The sequence below is a fragment of the Paroedura picta genome, chromosome 5 (genome assembly GCF_049243985.1).
Source record: "Paroedura picta isolate Pp20150507F chromosome 5, Ppicta_v3.0, whole genome shotgun sequence".
NCBI classification, from domain to species: domain Eukaryota; kingdom Metazoa; phylum Chordata; class Lepidosauria; order Squamata; family Gekkonidae; genus Paroedura; species Paroedura picta.
In genome coordinates this window covers 57,353,874-57,372,005 of record NC_135373.1, presented here as the reverse complement: position 1 = coordinate 57,372,005, position 18,132 = coordinate 57,353,874, and the positions used below count along the sequence as shown (strand labels likewise).

General features: G+C 40.2%; 1 protein-coding gene across 5 annotated transcripts in view; it reads left to right on the top strand.

Annotated features, from left to right (window-relative positions):
* The window catches only part of ATXN7L1 (ataxin 7 like 1), an 81,893-nt gene that overhangs the window by 54,313 nt on the left and 9,448 nt on the right, over nucleotides 1-18,132 (top strand). For all 5 annotated transcript variants that reach the window (XM_077338143.1, XM_077338144.1, XM_077338146.1 and 2 more), the window contains 4 exons: nucleotides 3,437-3,720; nucleotides 7,913-7,995; nucleotides 10,552-10,808; nucleotides 11,715-11,907. In XM_077338143.1, the coding sequence (XP_077194258.1) occupies nucleotides 3,437-3,720; nucleotides 7,913-7,995; nucleotides 10,552-10,808; nucleotides 11,715-11,907 (817 nt within the window). The remainder of the gene's footprint in view (nucleotides 1-3,436; nucleotides 3,721-7,912; nucleotides 7,996-10,551; nucleotides 10,809-11,714; nucleotides 11,908-18,132) is intronic.

Genomic DNA, 18,132 nt, shown 5'->3' with positions numbered 1-18,132 from the left:
TGAAATATAAGTAAACAGGGTCTTTGCTTTTGAATAGTCAGCATTGGAAATAACATGGGCATAATTAGTGCCTGGCGAGGAAAAGTAGAAACATACTTCACAGTGGTGTGACTGTTCTGCTAAGTGTACTGCGGATTATGGGTCTGGCTAATGCATAAGCTTCTGAAAGCAGTCCGACAAGTTCTCTTGTGGGGTCCTTGAAACTCTACAGTTTGGAACATGATGAATATTCCTTCTTGCCATGTGACAGAGGGAGTAACTGTTACTTTTCCAACTGTAAGGATATTAAAATACTGGTAAACACACAGTGTTGCAGTCATGGAAGATTTCCGATGGGTAATTGGTGTGACTTGGTACCGACTTGTATATGAGAACTGTTAAAGCAGAATGTGTTAGATGCGTGGTGCAACCAAGATATGATGCCTCAAAATCATCAACTTGTGACCACCTTCTCACAGTAGACATGGGATTGCTTAATAATGCCTAAATGCAGTTGAATTAGTGAGAACAAAAAAACATGGAAGATAAGAACTGGTAAATATATGGTGCTTGAGGCAGTAATGTGTAATGGCTGAATTTATGATAAAACTAATCTGCATGGCTGTTAAAAAAAATTCAGGTGTACCAGTATGGCTTTATGCCAACCGTTCATAAGCAGAGCAATCATATGCAGAGTTACTCCAGTTTAAGCCAGTAATTTTAATAATCTCAGACTGGAATAACTCTGGATAGGATTGCACTGATGATGTGTCCTATGAATTTGGGGTTCATTATCAAGATTTACAAAGTACTTGCAAGACTTATATATTATTTCAAGATTCAAGATTAGTTAAGCTTATAGTTAAAGTATGGAAATATTTTAGACAAGTGAAGAGTTTCTGCCCTGACCATTTTCACCCATGATACTCTTCCCTCATCTTTATTGTGAATGTAAATACTTTCATTGTCTACAGTTTGTTTTTGGTGTAGCTAGTGAATATCGGTGCCCCTCTGGAAAAGGCTAACGTGTACAGTGAATTTATTCACAGTTATTTAAAGTATTTATATCCCACATTTCTACTGTGCTGTTTACAAGGAAGACCACATACATGAATGTGCATGCGTGCATATATAATGCATTCAGAAAATGATTATTCAAATGTCAGCAAAATAATTAAAACATGCTGGACAGTCTTTAGGCTATTGGAGCAGAAAGCCTTTTCAGACAGAATTGTTTTGACAGGACATCATAATGAACTCATGGTAGATACCTTTGGAAATTCTGCACTGCACCTTGGGTGCCACAGCTGTCCCCTGTAACCTCCTGCCTGATTTTCTAAAGAAAGGAAATGCCATGTAAAGCCTCTGACGTACAGGTATATGGACAGGTCCTTTCTCTCCAACATCCACAATGCTAATAGAAAACAAGAGCCTGTCTCCAAATACTTTTATATAGTGCTTTGTGTGAAGATTCCTTCTTGAATTTGACTATCTAGGAATTAGTCTGGATACAAGTAATAACCATAACAAACCACATTAGCATAGTGGGACACAAAAGCATTTCAAAATGAAGGCTGTGGGTAGAGGCTATGTATGCATGGTGAATATTTAAAAACAAACACTATATAGAGCTGAGTGCTTGGACTTATGTGCATGTTTACTTAGTCAGGATAGTATGCTTCAGTGGTCACATGCAGGGAATATCCTGTTCCCGGCAAACAGGAAAACCTTCCAGGCGCCCTTAGTTTTTATTTACATACCATCTGAATCTTCACCTCCCACTGCCCTCCCCTTTCAGGTCCTTCTGCAGTGGCAACAAGCCTGTGTTTAGCTAATCACGGGGTTTGTTTATAGATCAGCATACAGTAGGATTTTCTGAGCAAGAAAAGGCAGGCTGACCTAAGGGGCTAATGGTCTTGAGGTGGTGAATTCTGTCCCCAGTACCACATTCAGAATGTTCACGGGCAGGGGAATATCACATCCAAGCTGGGTGATATCCAGGGCATTTCTGCATCCATTAAATGTAGTGAAATGCTTACATAATGTAGTTGTTATATTCTGGCTCCTCGAAATGACGTTGCCAACATCTAGCGTCTTGGCAGTAACTGGCTGGCTATATCCTCTATTTTAAAGCACATGTTGGGGAATTGCATAAAGTGGATTCCCCAGCCTATTTAGCACGAGCTACGGGAGAGCAATCAGCAGTCAACCAGCAGAGGGAAGGTATGGAAGCTCAAATGTGCTAAAGGCGCCTGCCTCGTCCTGCCCTCATACCCGCCTCCCTCTCCCTTGTTCCTGAGGACGGGAATTTCTTCTTTAAAATGGCTAATATCCTGGAGCAATGAATAGGCGGACAAGCGTGCAGACGATGCCAGAAATAAAATAATTTTTTCTCAAAGTTGTAGCACAAAGTATGCCTCTCTAAAGCCCCTCCTCCCCAAATCAGGAACGAGATTAATTTTTAAAAGTATCAAAAGACTTGTGATTCCACAGGGGGTGGCATTCAAAAAGCACTATGCATCTATGATTCCATGCATAGGCATTTCAACAGAGAAGTATGATTTTTTTTAATTATAGGGCATCGTGGGACCTTTAAAACATGGAGAAAGGGGATTGGTTGCCTGGATTGATTAACAGGCGGAAGCGAGTCACGTATAAAGCGCGTGCTCTCTTCTGCCATTTCCAGCAGATGTGGAGGGTGAGAAGTGCAAAAAGGTGGCAGACAAAAGTGAAACAGCAAAAAGATGTGGAGTGGCTGGGAGGTGTATTATGATTTAGTTCAGCTGGCGTAACGCTATTTTTACTGATGTACGGAAATTACCCCAGAGATGGGAATTAATCTGAGCAGGAAAGCTGTTGATTTGTCTAGGTAATGAATGTCTTAAGTGGTAGAGGTAAGACATGTTCATATTGTTTTAAAAAGCTTATTAGAATATTATGATTTACAGTTACAGGACGTTGAGCTATATACTTATCTGCCAAATATATTCAAATATATTCATTGTTATGGTATGATTAAAGAGATGTTGTTAAAAGACTCTTATCTCTACAAAACTATTTAATTGGGGTAAAATATGTTGATATTATCTTTAATATCATTGGCAGACTCCTGCAGTATCCAGGCCACTGATGCTAATTGTGGGGTAGAATCACAATAAATCTATCTTATTCCAAGAATACGTAATGTAAATAAATCACTCAGAAGAAATATGAATTTGTAAAAAAGTATGGTCTCAAAATCTATTTTGTGAGATGGTGACAATATAAAATCGGTTTTCAGATTTTATTAAAATACTTTAAAGTTTGAATACACAGACTAGTGAACCTATAGGTTGATTCCAGGTGTAGTGTATGTAAATTGATATATCAAATGTAGAAGTTCAAGTGACTGTATGCAGTAAGGAAAAAGATGCAGAAAATACATCTTGAAGATCATTTTTTTCCTTTGGTGTTTCAGTGTTCCTGTTCCTATAGTCAGTCTAGAGAAAATCCCTAACCTAGTGAAGGCAGATGGTGCCAATGTTAAAATGAACTCTACAACCACTACCACCATCACCACCTCCTCAGCTTCATCATCTGCCATACCTTCTCCAGCCTTGGTTAAATCTGCTTTAACATCTAAATCAGTGCCACCATCACCAGAAAAAATTCTGAACGGCAAAGGAGGCCTAGCTCCATCAGCAGATAAGAAGCACCAGAACAGCACTAAAAACAGTAACAAGCCTTACAAGAGACTTTCAGGTAAGCAGCTGTTGCAGCATGACTCTGAATTGAGATCCTCTCGTTCTTCATTTAGTAGTATTCTGTTGCTGAGCAGTTCAGAATGCTGCCATATGTTTTAGTGACTGATTCCCTCCCCCACTCTATATCCATTCCATACAAGATGTCCAAGTTATATAAGCTTAACAAAGATTTCAAATTTGTGGTCTTATTCTCCTTAATTTGGCAGAGAGGACAAGAACTATGTCTCATCATAGAATTTTCAAGAGCTCATGAGTGCTTTACCGTTGCCTGCTTCTACGAATCACTAACCAGCATTAGCTGAAGTGTCACTGCAATTGTCTATGATAAATCCTCCACCAGTGTCATATTCCACTACTGTTGTTGCCCAGTATCTATCCTTCAAGAATTCCTTGGCCCCCTCACCTTTAAACGCTCGATCTTCTGCTCATGTGATCATTGATTCCTGAATGGGATTGTTGTATCTTGTTCTGGTGACTTTTTGACCATTCTGCCTTGAGTGACTCTGCTAGGAGTTTAGACTCTTAATAGACTCTAAATTAAGGACAGTATTGCTCTCAGCTTCACTGAGACATTCATATCCCCTTAACACATTAGGGTGTGTATTGAAGAGATGATCTATGAATAGGGTTGTTATGAGTTGTGACTTGACCACACATTCTTCTCCAAGAAGTAGGCTTCTTTAAATCCTAAGGTTTCAGCTTTGTTCTCCTTTTTACGCAGAATAGAAGGAAGGCAATTTTTGGCAATCCTGCTCACACACATTGCAGATCCCTCCACACACACTTCATCCTCTCCCATGCTGTTTCTTAGGCTCTGCTAACCCTCCCCAGGTGCATTATTGGGAGAGGGATGATGGGGAAAGTATACTTTCGTCTGTTGCAGCCCTGCTTGCCCTAGTTAAGATCCACCCCATTTAGTTGTATAATAACATCTATCAAGTCTACCTGATAGTTTTAAAAGAATGATCTAAAATTTGAATTAGTGAAATGAGACTTTAATGTATGTAGCACAGCTCGTTTGCACAACTGAAAAATGCCTGTCTCCTGTCTCTCGCTGCAAGGTAAGTGCCCCATTAAATGTCTCATTGGCCAGCATGTGACCCATCATGCCTGTGCTGTAACAAATTTGAAAGAAAAATGAGTTGCTGGCTGTGACTAACATTTCAGTGATATGGTCATCGGGAGGAAAGAAATAGTGATGGGGGTAGAAATATGAAATTTAACAAAGAGCTTAATGATAGAGGAACGGAGCACATATGATGGAAGAGAGGAATGAAAGAAAGTCACATAAAAGAGTGAAAGGGATAAAGACATTTGAAAATAATAAAAAGGCTTGTATATTAAACACTGAAAGGACAAGGAACCCAGTGGAGGAGAGATGAAGAATTCATGTGTATATGTGTATACAGAAGAAATCAAGTGAGCAGAGAAAACAGAGTGGCTTAAGAGCCAAGGCAGAGTGGTTGGAAAATAGGGTGAATACCAGTCCTCCTAACAGCCAGAGGAACAGTGCACTTACAGCACAGCCTTGAAAAGAGTTGCACTTTTCTAAATTCATTGATGTCAATGGGCTCAGAAAGGGTATAATCCTTATTTAGGGTTGGACAGCAAGTAACTTATCTGGGAAAAGAAAGTAATGCTGAAAAAACGGGAAGAGGGGAAAACATACATAGTATATGGATAGAGCATTTTCCTTCTCAGAACGGAAAGAATATTGCAGGTTGCACAGGTCATGTGTGTGCACAAATACTTGAATCAAGGAAGGTTATCAGCTGAATAACTTCTTTCTGTCCAAGAACTTTGATTTCAGTGTATTGGAACTATGTTCTTTGGAGGGGGAGGTATTTGCCCATTGGTTCCAAGCTGCATTCATTATTTCCAAGATATCAATATTGTTTCTGATTACCATTTCCATGTTGAATTGGTCAAGGCCAAATGGGATAACTGTAAAATACTAAACCAGGGGTCCCCAACCTTATAAGCTTGTGGGCACCTTTGGATTTCTAGCACAGCAGGGTGGGTGCAGTCACAAAAATGGCTGCCACAAATGACTACCATAAGAGGCAGAACCAGTGACAATATGGCTGCTGCAGCTTACTTTCAATCACACAGTGATGATTCCTATGCTGTGGTGGCAGCCGCTTTTAAAAGATGCAAAGGCAGTCTCTAATGGTCAATCAGAAACCTTACTGGGGGAAAAGCCCCATCTGGCCCCACCCACTAAAAACACTTGGTGGGTATCAGAAAAATGGTGGGCTCCATGGTACCCACAGACACCATGTTGGACACCCCTTGCACTAGGCATTAAAAAGAATAGAAACATCTAGATCTGTTCTGGACAATGTAAAACGAAATGTATCTTAATTTTGGTTCAAACAAATCAAAATTAGTCTGCTTATAACAAAAGGTGTGATCTGCTGACTGCACTGTTGAAGTTTAAGCAGGAAACTCCTTATTGTGAAAAGAACTGTTGATTTTTTTCAGCAGCACAATATTCCAGAACAGGTTGTATTGGGCAGATTCTCTGTTGACTCTCTTTTACAAATGTCTGGTGTGACCCTTCTCAAAGAGAAATCAAACCAATGGATTCCATCGAGTTTTATTAACTTAGGTCAAAAGTTTTATTAACTTCGGTCAAAAGCAACCGTTTGGCCTAAGTCTTTGTGTAACCTGAGCGGTGCTTGGCATTCAGTGCTCCAATTGCTTTCTGAAACAGTGAAAGCTTCTTTTTTTTAGATAGTTTATTTGTTTGTGTATGCTTGGATTTGTTCTCCATCCTCTTTCTGTGGACGCATGTAGATTATTGCCCCATGGTTTCCTGAAGTGGCTCTTCAGAGTGGTTGTTGAAACAAGCTGGCTTCCCCAATGGTGCAAGTATTAGCTCCCGGAGGTGTGTGTGTGTGTGTGTGTGGGGGGGGGTCTTTAGGCCTCTGTCTCCACGTGCCATGGTTTCTGTACAGATTGGTTCCTCATACCTAAGAAGCATGAGTTTCACTGGGATGTACCAGTGCACATCTGCTTGACAAGCCAAGGGGGAGACCTATAAATAGGGTAACACGTACTTAGGCTCTGAGTTGATCATCCTAAATATATTTTCTATAAAGTAATTATTAATTGAGAAGGCTAGGCAGTCCCATTTCTTTAAAGGACTGTTTTTTTTTAAAGAATACAAACAGCAGTAAAGGTTGTGTTCTAAATTTTAGGGGCTTCCCCCTTCTTTACATGGCAAAATTCCTCTAGTTGGGGGAAGGAGTGATGCTGGGGTACAGCTCCTTGCTTCTCTGATCCCTTCTAAACTCTTTCAAACCTATAGTCAGACAACCTAGAAATAACCCTCTATTGGGGAACAGTGATGACTGTCATATTAGTTTAATCTGTGCATGCAAAATTCTCAAGCCGTATAAAAATAAACTAAATAAACTAAAAATAAGCTTATACACCCACACACAGTCTAGGTTATTTTATTCCGAGTGAACAACATTAGAAATGGATATCTGTCTCATTACCTTAGACTAGATTTGACAATGAGGGATGCTTGTGATACTACGAAGGGCTCTGCAGGAATGCTCTGATGGAGCCACTTACAGAGGCAAATTTGTTGCATGTCCTTAAGAAACTTTTGTTAGTTCCACAGATAATAATAACCTGACAGTAGTTCTGCTGAGTTTTTGACTCTTCCACCTATCACAGGGCCCCCCAACCTTTTCAAGGCTGGGGACCCCTGCAGAATTTTTAGTGGAGAGAGTGAGCACCATGTCAAAATGGCTTCCATGGGAGGTGCAGCCAAACTCAAAAGTGACTGCCTCAGAATGCAGAGCCAAACAGAATACCTCACTCCTCCTGGAAGCTGGAAATTCTGAAGAGGTTAAGGAAGGAAGGCCCAGTTGTTTACCAGTCTTCCTCAAACCTGCAGTTGAAAACTCTCTCATTTGATGGCGGAAAGCCAATAACAATCCCTGCCTTTCAATGGCCCCACCCACTTTCTGAAGAGCTCAGTGGGTGCCATGAGGACTCTGCCTTAGCCATGTGTGCATTATGAGATAGGATACAAGCAGAGAAATGATAACCTTTCTAAAAGAACATAAAAACCTTTTAGGTTTCTGTTCTGATCTGCAACCTTACTGCATCTTCATTTTCATTCCTGTGATTGTAGCATATTGATCTGTGTTCACCGCATTTATTTTATGCAGAAAGAGAGTTCGACCCAAATAAACACTGTGGAGTACTGGATCCTGAGACAAAGAAACCCTGCACGCGATCACTCACTTGCAAGGTAGCTTTGGTCTTTTTCTGAAATAGGTGATGCTAAGCCATTTTTGATTTTTTGTTTTTGTTTACCAGTATTGCAGTAGCCATTCTTCTGATTGTTATATTAACCTAGTAGTGAGTTGTCCCATATTAGACCAAATGGAACATTTTGAATCATTACTATTCATAAATTTGAAGTGAAGTGATAACAAGATGGGCCAGAGACAGACTTCATAGCAAGCATTCTACCTCTCCCCATCTGGTTATTAGGCTGACAGTGGATTGGTATTCCCTTAACAGCATTGTCCTCCTTAAAGCAGAATTTAAATAAATTACCCTAATCATTGTCACTTAAACAAAGAATTGCTAAAGGGTGTTGGCTCTACTGTTTTCATTGTTCCCAACAGTGAAAGCTTGGCTTCTCTAGTGACGCAAGTGGAGTTAGGAGGCACCTACTCCTGATTACTGTCTCCAGCTCCAAGTAGCTGTGGTTTGGGTCCAGTGGGACTACACACTTCTGAGTCCAGCTTCCCTGGCCCCAAAGGGCTGCAGAATATGCCTGCCATTGCCTCCTCAATCTTGACCCTCATGTTTTAGCTCCCTGTGCTGTCACTTGATTCAAATGGACAGTGAACCAATCCTCATCGTACAAGAAAACTCCGTTGTCTGTTTCTCGATTCCAGGGAGCTCTTAGTGTGTGAATATCAATATTTACAGTTTATATATTGCTTTTACAAGAGTGTTAACTCTGATCCTTGCTGAATTGTTCAGTTGTAGTATCCCCATTTACAGATTGGGGAGAGGAAGGCATTGAAGCTGGCTGGCAGTTCAGAGCTAATTTCAGTCATGTGATGGTGCCTTTGTAGTTAGTAGGCTCCAGTAACAAGAACAGTATCCCATATTAAACATATCCTCTCCAGAGATTCACATTCAGAGTGGGAAGAAAGGATGAGGCATGCAGGAGTGCCTGAGCAGGTATGATTGTAAATTAAACATACTACTTGAGTGAAATATGGTTTTCCTAGGGCTACTCCTTAGCTGATTAAAAAGGACAAAATGGGCACAGTGATATCATTACACTTCTACGAAGTGATCAGAACATTGACATGAGCAGCATAAATAAAATATAGATGAATTATGAAAAAAATATTGAGTAGAGATGCCCAGCATTTTGGGAAAATCCATGTGCCTTGCCCTACTAGCTTAAAAAACAAAACCTCCTTGCTGTTTGCAGGGAGGGGAACAAACCCCATTAAGTGTTAATTTAATAGGAGGAGTATTGTCAGCATTGTCAGCACTTGCTTATAATCTGTGTTGCAGTTTAATTGAATGTATACTGCATAGATGATAAGTATTACATTTGTTTACTTATAGCCTGTGTTTTTCACTTGAGTCAAGTGGATTGCACAATTAAACACTATGATAAAAACACTATAAAACATCTAAAGTACTATGAATAAAATGGGATTATAAAATTAGAGAACAATGCACTGAAAAAAGTATTGTATGTATAGTAAGACAGTATAATGCAAACAACAAATGCAACAGACCAAAAAAATATTGTATTACAAACCAAGAACAAAACAGTAAAAACTACTATTCAGACACTAATTACAGCTTTCCCCCTTATTCTAAATATGTCTTCCTGAACAATTCCTTCTTATGCATTCTGCAGAATTATGAAAACAATAAAAATGAGAGACATTGCTTGAAAAAATCTCCTGATATGAAAGTTTGACATTCATTATAAGAACCATAATTGCCAGAATAATGGTATAAAGTATCTGAAATATTTTAGTTTGTTGAAGCATGTAAACAGAGAAAATTTGTCCCCTTAAAACAATTACTGCAATTTTATCAGTCTTTTCAAATTGCAGGATGCATTGAACAAGTTCTGGCCATGCTATTATAGTAGAATATATGGTGCTTTAGAAACAATAAGTAGACATAATGGAAGTCCAGGGGCATCTTAAGGATTAACAAAGATTTATTCTAGTATGAGCTTTCATCATTCAGAGTTTCCTTCATTGGATGCATTTCAGTGCCATTATACTGAATGCTACTTTACTAAAGAGATAGTTTTCATGGCAAGTATGCTTATTACATTTCATTAGACAATACTGATAGCCAGTGTGGTGTGATGGCTAAAGTACTGGACATCTGGGAGACTGGGTTCAAATCCCCCCTCTGCCATGGAAGCTCACTGGGTGACCTCAAGCTGGTCACATGCTCTTTAGCCTGTCCTTCCTCACAGAATAATACTTGGTTGGTCTTAAAGATGCCACTGGACAAACTTTGTTCTTCCTCCCAGGATTGTAGTAAGGATAAAATAGAGAAGGGGAGAATGCTGAAAGCCACTATGGGTCCTCAGAAGAGCAAAAATGGGGTAAATATGTAAATAAATACGTTTATAGGGCTGACATAGTAGCCAATATCAGATAAATTATAGAATGACGGTCTTCTGTTGTCATGGCAAGAAATGTTTTAAGTGGATGTTCTGTTACTCTCTTACATTAGTATTTTTAAAAATCAGAAAATGAGTAATGACTTTTATACACACACATATCTTCATGATTTTAAGACTCATTCACTGAATCATCGGCGAGCAGTTCCAGGCCGCAAGAAGCAGTTTGACGTCCTTCTAGCAGAACACAAAGCTCGATCCCGGGAAAAAGAAGTAGCGAAAGATAAGGAACATCCACAATCTGTAAGGGAAATGCATCAGAACCAACCTGTACCAGCACAAGACTCGCTATCAGGAGCTCCAATAAACTCTGGGCAAGAACCCAAAGGAACATCGCCTGCAAAATCTAGACCTCCCAATTCAGTATTTCCTAGGTGAGTAGCCTGTCCAGGCAAAGGGTTCCGGAGTATGAAGTGATAGGGCTTTTTGTATTCTGTTTGATCAGGTGTTAAACTTCAAGCAAGGGCAATAAGCTATCAATATGGCTACAAAGAGACTTCTTGGATCCAGACATAACCCTTCCTTACTAGAAGGCATAGCAAAATGGAACTATTCTGCCTGTGCTCTCCTGCAACACACCTCTGTGCTCCCTGAAATGCTACTCTTGAGGGACTGAAAAAGGGCATTTCAAGTAGCCAAATGGACTAGCAGGGGGTGGGCAGCAGGAAGAACTCTGATCTACTGATGAAAGTGTGTTCTGGTAACAAAAATCAACTTTATATCCTATCTATAACTATTATTCTGTATTTTCATAAGTCGTAATATGTGAAGTGGCCCTTAGATGCTTGTTTTTACAAAGACTTCTTATCAAGCTGGATAACAAGGCCTGGGCGGATCAGCTCTGCTGCCAGAGAACTTAAAGTCTGGAATGAATGAATGAATGAATGAATGAATGAATGAATGAATGAATGGTGCAAATTATATTCATTTGTATGTATGTTTATATTCTATATATTTGCAAAATGTAATGTTTGGAATGTAGGGTTTTTTTAAAGTTGGAACAGGAATTGGGAAATATATTTGGATTTGAGGGAAAGGAGAAGTAGGAATTGGGGGTTCTAGAGAACTCAGGTTTGTATAAAAGAGAATCTCCTATGCAGACTGGTTATTGCATAGGGTCCTTAGTCTTTGACTGTCACTCACTAAGTCTCAACTCAGTGGGACTTGTTCTTGCATAAGCATGTATAGGATTGCACTGTAAGCCTCTGAGGTTGAGAAGGCACTTAAGCAGCCTTATATGTCTGTTGATAATACAACTTGCCTTAAACATTCTTTTTTAGATCCTCCTCTACAAATAGCATAAATAGTACCAGTTCTTCAAATCACAGTGGGTATGCACAGGAACTGCCTTTGCCTTCCATGACGGGAGACTTGCCTAGTCGATTATCTAGCGATGAAGGGGAAGTGGACGTATCTGAAGAATCTGAAAAACTAGACTGCCACTATTCTGGACACCATCCACGGCCTCTTGGGGTATGTCTAATCTTTTCTTTCTCTTTAGTAACTGGATATCTTTATGACTGGTTGTATATCCCTTTGTGTGTGTGGGGGGGTCTTATTATCCAAAACTTGAGCATTATATAATAACATTGCTCATTAGCAAGCATCATTGTTCAAAAGGTAGAAAAGGGAATAAAAAAAGAGGGGAAATGAAAACACAACATTCTGGTAACCCCATACCAAACTAGGTTTTAAAAAAATTAGAATTTGAGCTGGAATTTCTATTGTCCAGTATCAGAAAGGTTTTATAGAATAGCAAGTTCTGTTCAAATCAGATGTGTTAGCTGGTTCTCAGCATTCTTGCTCTGTCACACTGCTTTTGTGAGTGCTGCCAAAGTCACTTCTGACTTCTCACAACCCTGTGCTATCATTAACAGCCATTTGCAGCTCTTGCAAACTGAAAACCATGGTTTCCTTTATTGAGTCAATCCACTTCCTGTTACATCTTATTCTGCTGCCTCCAACTTTTCCTAGCATTATAGTCTTTTCTAGTGACTGTTATCTTTTCATAATGTGACCAAAGTATAGTTTAGTCATTTTAGTTTTTAGGGATAGTTCAGGGTTGATTAGATCAACAGCTCACTTATTTGTCTTTTAAGTGGTCCATGGCATCCATAAAACTCTTTTCCAACATCACATTTCAAGGGAATCTACTTTTTTCTTGTAAGCTTTTATCATTCTTCAACTTTCATAACATACATAGTAATGGGGAATTCTGTGGCATGGATTAACTTGATCTTAGTTACCTGTGAGGCATCCTTACACTTAAGGATCTTTTCTAGCTCCTTCATGGCTTCTCTCCCCAGTCTCAGTATCCTTCAGATTTCAGGGCACAGTCTCCATTTTGGTTGATTATGGAGCCAAGGAATAACAAATATTGAATGATTTCATGTATTAATTGTCAACCTTAAAGTTGTGTAATTCCCCAGTAGTCATTGCTTTGGTCTTCCTGATGTTCAGCTATAATCCTGCTTTGACACTTTCTTCTTTAACCTTCAACAGGACTTATTGCAAGTCTTCATTGTTTTCTGCCAATAATGTGGTATCATCAGCATATCTCAAATTGTTAATGTCCCTTCCACCAATTTTTACTCCACCTTCATCTAAATATTATCTACACTAGTACTTAACATTACAAACATAGGCCTGAACTACGCGTTCAGCAGAATGATGAGGTAGGAACATAGGTCAGTTCTGATTCTACGTGTCTATGGGACAGGGAGAGTACTATTTGAAATCATCCTTCCTGTGAACAAAATGCCCTGCAGTTGAAACGACAAACTAATGCTTTGGAATAGTCCCACTGAAATGCTGTTTTTCTTTTTGTAAGAAGTTTTTCCTGTTAGGGGAGAACTAAGGACCATAATTCCCTCACTTGTATAAGGATAGTTCTTTCTGCCAGTGGTGTAGATCACCGCTTAAGAAACTGGACAGGGTGGTTAATCTTATGCTGACAAAGATGCAGAAAGAAGTTGGTGGTTGCAAATGTGCTTGGCTCTTAGTTGGCCTCATTAATTTTTCCTGTGAAAAGACCAACTACCAGTTTACACGCAAATATGTGTAATAATAACCAAGTGGTCCCATTTAAAATGAAAAGTTGCTTCCTGTGAGAGGAAATGAGGAACAGAGAGGCAGCGCATACTTTCCTATGTAGGAATGCAGCAGTTTCAATGTAATGGGTGCTTTATTTTGGAGAACTGTGAAAGTAGAAAGATATTTTAATATTTTTGGAGAACGACAACCCTTTTTAAAATAGTTTATTTTTGATAAAATTGTAAAAGTACAAATAAAACTAATATGTACAAAACTTTAAAGTACAAACAACAAAGCTACCATAAACATCAGTAATACAAATGCAAAATTAATTTCTTGTTCTAGATAGGAAAGTATTATATTTTTCAAATTTATGAGACATTTGACCATGTAGCAGACAGGTTAGTTTACATAAACAAATATATTCTGTTAAATTTTCTTTCTTCGAGGTTATGTTCTTCCAGTTTGGAGCAAAAATTAACCTTGTAGATGTTATGGCATTAAGGACAAATTCACAAGCATCTTTAGAAGGGAATTCTACATTACTAAACAAGAAAAAAACCCTTAGAAAATAATGATAGCTCCTGAATGTAGCAATCATATTCTAGAACTCTGCTGCCCTCCTACACTCCCAGCAGATGTGTATAAAATTGGGGAAAGACAGCCCTTTGTATATTAAACATTAAATGCAACATGATGCGAAAAATCACTGATGTTTAAAAAACAACAGATTGCCAGTTAGCAATCTTGAGTCATTGTAGCTCACTTTGAAACACTGGGGGTTTGCAAGTATTTTTGTGTGGGTATGTTTGCATTAGAAGAGTTGGTTTTTATACCCCACTTTTCTCTACTAGAGTCTCAAAGTGGCTTACAATTGCCTTCCCTTCTCTCCCCACAAAAAGCATCTTGTGAGGTAGGTGGGGCTGAGAGACGCCTGATGTTACTGCTCTGTGAGAGCAGCATTATTAGGGCTGTGATGAGCCCAAGGTCACCCAGCTGGTTTCATGTGGAGATCCAAATAGACATCCTCCCAGGCCGTGAAACTTCCCTGCCTCCTCCTTCCTGCTGCAGCCCCCGAGAAGCTTTCCTTGGGATTTTAATGGGCAAAATGCCTGCACACCAATCTCAGTAGCATATTGTATGCCATTTCCCTGCAGTAGACACAGAAGCAACAACTGGGGAGGCCTTAGGGCCCCATCTCAAAGTTAGAAGGAGAAATCTACTGTCTGCACAATGCTTTTATGTGTGTTTGAGGTATTCCAGAACTCTTCTTTAAACTGGATGTTGCATACACGTACCCGCATACATGAAAAGGAAAATGCTTCAGGACATGATGGGAAATTCTGGTATGGAATGCTGGTTTTGCTATAGATGTTAGATGCAGAGCTGATCCTAGTGCCCAGCTTCTTTATGCACAAGAGGGCCATAAAATGGTTACAGACCAAAGAAAACACAAATAACATTATATGGCCTTGTGTCTCTTTTCAGGTGAGAATAAAGAAAACACTTGGAAGTCCATTGTATTAACTTTAGAGATATTGCCTGTGGTAGAAAGTCAAATTAAAGATTGAGACAATTAAATGTTGCATGACTAACCACTGGCAGTGTTAGCCATGTGCTTTGCCCTTTAAACTGGAGCATTCAGAGCCTTTTCGCACGGGGATCTTTGTTGCAAATTGTTTGCGGAATGAAAAATCGCCATTTAAAATAGTGGAATTCGTCGTTATGCATACCTGCCTTTGTAGTGGAATCAGTTGCGTTTTTTAGCGTTTCCCACAGGCTTCCGGTCTCGGCAGAAATCGCTAGAAAGGAAGCGCTATTGCCAAGCTCGTCCCGCCCCTGGCCGTCAAGCAGCCAATGGGCAGCCGTTAGCATGCTCCCAAACAGCCCCTTTCCCTTTAAGAAAGGTTTTTAAAAAAAAAAACAGACCCATAGCAACGAATCTATGTAGATTCGTTGCTATGGAGAGACCCATCCAGCTGCCTAATGTGAGCTGTCGTTTGATTGTATGATCGTTTGCACGCTGCCTCGAGTGATAAAAAAAAATTCCCCCCCCCCTTCTCACGGGCCCGATTTTCGGCTGAATTTATGTGTAAAAAATAAAGGGACTTTATTTCAGCAAACGGGCTTTTAAGTGGTTTGTGCTTAGTGACTAAAGGTGAAGGACTGAAGCCAGGGAAGCCTCTAAACAGAAAGAGGCTCGCCGGTGCGTTTATCCCCGTTCGCTCGGAGAAAAAAAAATGGCGATCGCTTCGCCGGAAGTTTGGAGGAGAGAGCCAGGGGGAGGGACTTTGAAGAACCAGCAACAATGGTAACGCACAGGTCTTTAGCGCTACTGTTGCAGATTGGTTGCAGGAGTGTATCGCTATCCGGAGGGTGAATCCACTTTTCTGGATTCCCCCGAAAGCGCCACAACGAAGCGCTTTTGGCGGGTCGGTTTCAGGATTGTTGCAGATTGTCTACAACGTCGTGGGTTATGGCAAATTAGTAGCGTTTCCAATTAGCAACCATTGTGCTATTTTGAAGCCGTGCGAAATGGCCCTCAGTGTTCTCAAGGTTACATAAGTGAAGCCTGGATCAGTCTTCACTGTGCTACTTCCAGAAAACAATCATCTTGCAATCTGACTTACCTTGTAGGATTGTTAGTCTAAACAAGCCCTGTGAAATGCTTTGTATAACTAAGTCCTAGAGTTTCAAGTTACCTAGAGTTACTGGTAACAACTAACATCACAGATACCTACTCTGTGTCTTAAAGCAGTGGTCCCCAACCCCCGGGCAGCGGCCCGGTACCGGGCCGTGAAGGCCTCGGCACCAGGCTGCGGCTCCCTCTTCCCGCCACCCCCCCTGCAGCGAGAAGCTCGCCAGGCCGCGAGCAAATCGGCTGCCGAAGCGGCTGATTAGCTTGCAGCCTGGCAAGCTTCTTGCTTTGGGAGGGGGGGAAGAAAAGCTTGCCGGGCTGCTTTGGCGGCCGATTTCCTTGCGGCCTGGAGGGGCAGGGAGAGGGAGCCGCGGCTGCCGGCATGCCGGCAGTGCAAACGCGCATGCGCGTTTGTGTCCAGCGGGGGTGCAAATGCACACATGTGCAGTGCTGCTGCGCGTGCAAGTTTGCGCCCCTGCCGGACGCAAACGCACATGCACAGGGCCCTGGGTTGCCCTCTCCCCACACCCCGGTGCAGTGGTCTGTGGCCTGCAAAAGGTTGCGGACCGCTGTCTTAAAGTATACTTTGTTTTAGCACTAAGGGTCATAACTTATTTTGACTCTAAATGTCATATCATCATATGACACATTAATAATTGTTGGTATTTGTGGTTCCTTACATCGATGAACTCTGAAGCAAAATAGTATTACCTGTCCCACAGCTAATCAAATCTTACAAAAACTATATCCCCTATAAATTCTTGTAGTTGTAAAATTGTATATAATGTGATGCATAACTACTTCTAACCACTTAGTTTGTAGAGTTGTTACTGTGAACATTCATGGAAAACCAGTGACCAGAATTACTGTTTTACAACAATGCAAACTAGGGAAAGGAAAATTTAAAATTTATTTTTATTTATAATTGAATTTACAGTCCACCCCTACCCAGTGATGGGCTCAGGAGGTATTCAGCAGTAATATATAATTAAAACTATCACACTTTAAAAACATACTAATGCGAAACAATGTTAGTGACAATAGGCTGCTTTCAGACAGGCACATACAGATATGCTGCAACAGCAGCAAGCTGCACAGGAGCAGACAAGTAACCACATAGCCCTCTTCAGGCACCATTTACTGCTGCTGCCACTTCCAGCTCCTGCTGCTTCTTCCCCCTATCACGTTGGTACAGAAGTGTAGGCATGACTGATTTTGCCAAGGACACCTGTAGCTCTCCTTGTGTGGAAGTAGCCATTGATAAAATTGCTTCCAGAATGAAACCGAATAATCATGTATAGAATGAAACTCAAGGCTTTGAAGTTAGTTCATTATGAATTCTAGCTATTCCAAATTCCTGTAATGAGTTTTTATATTTTATTTATTTATTTGATTTTTATGCCACCCTCCCAGCAAGGCTGGCTCTGAGTGGTGTGCAACCAGATATAACAATACAATCAATAAAATTAAGTAAAATAGATTAAAATTAATTTAAAAAATGAATTGACAACAGTGGAACAAAGCCAGCAAATACAGTCCATTTAGATGCTTCCTATATATTCCTCAGAGCCAGGATATACTTTGGGGCTTCTTTTATTTTTATTTATTTATTTATAGATTTAGATTTAGATTTAGATTTAGATTTAGATTTAGATTTAGATTTAGATTTAGATTTAGATTTAGATTTAGATTTAGATACCGCCCTCCCCAAAGGCTCAGGGCGGTTTACATTAAAACTAGTCAACAATACATGAAACAGTCTTCGTTAAAACATACAGTAATTAATAACGGTGGTTGTAACCATATAACAGAATAATGTAACAGTATAACAATATAATAAAATAATATAACGATGGAACAGTGCAATGCCACAACAGGTCCAGAGCGCTCCGGTGGAGTTCTGGGAGGAAGGGGGGAGAGGGGGGAGCGGGGGCCCTTCATTTGCTGTTGGTTGTGCCTGGTCTCAACCAAATGCCTGGCGGAGGAGGCATTTGATGATGTTAAATAAAAACTAGTAAATAATAAGT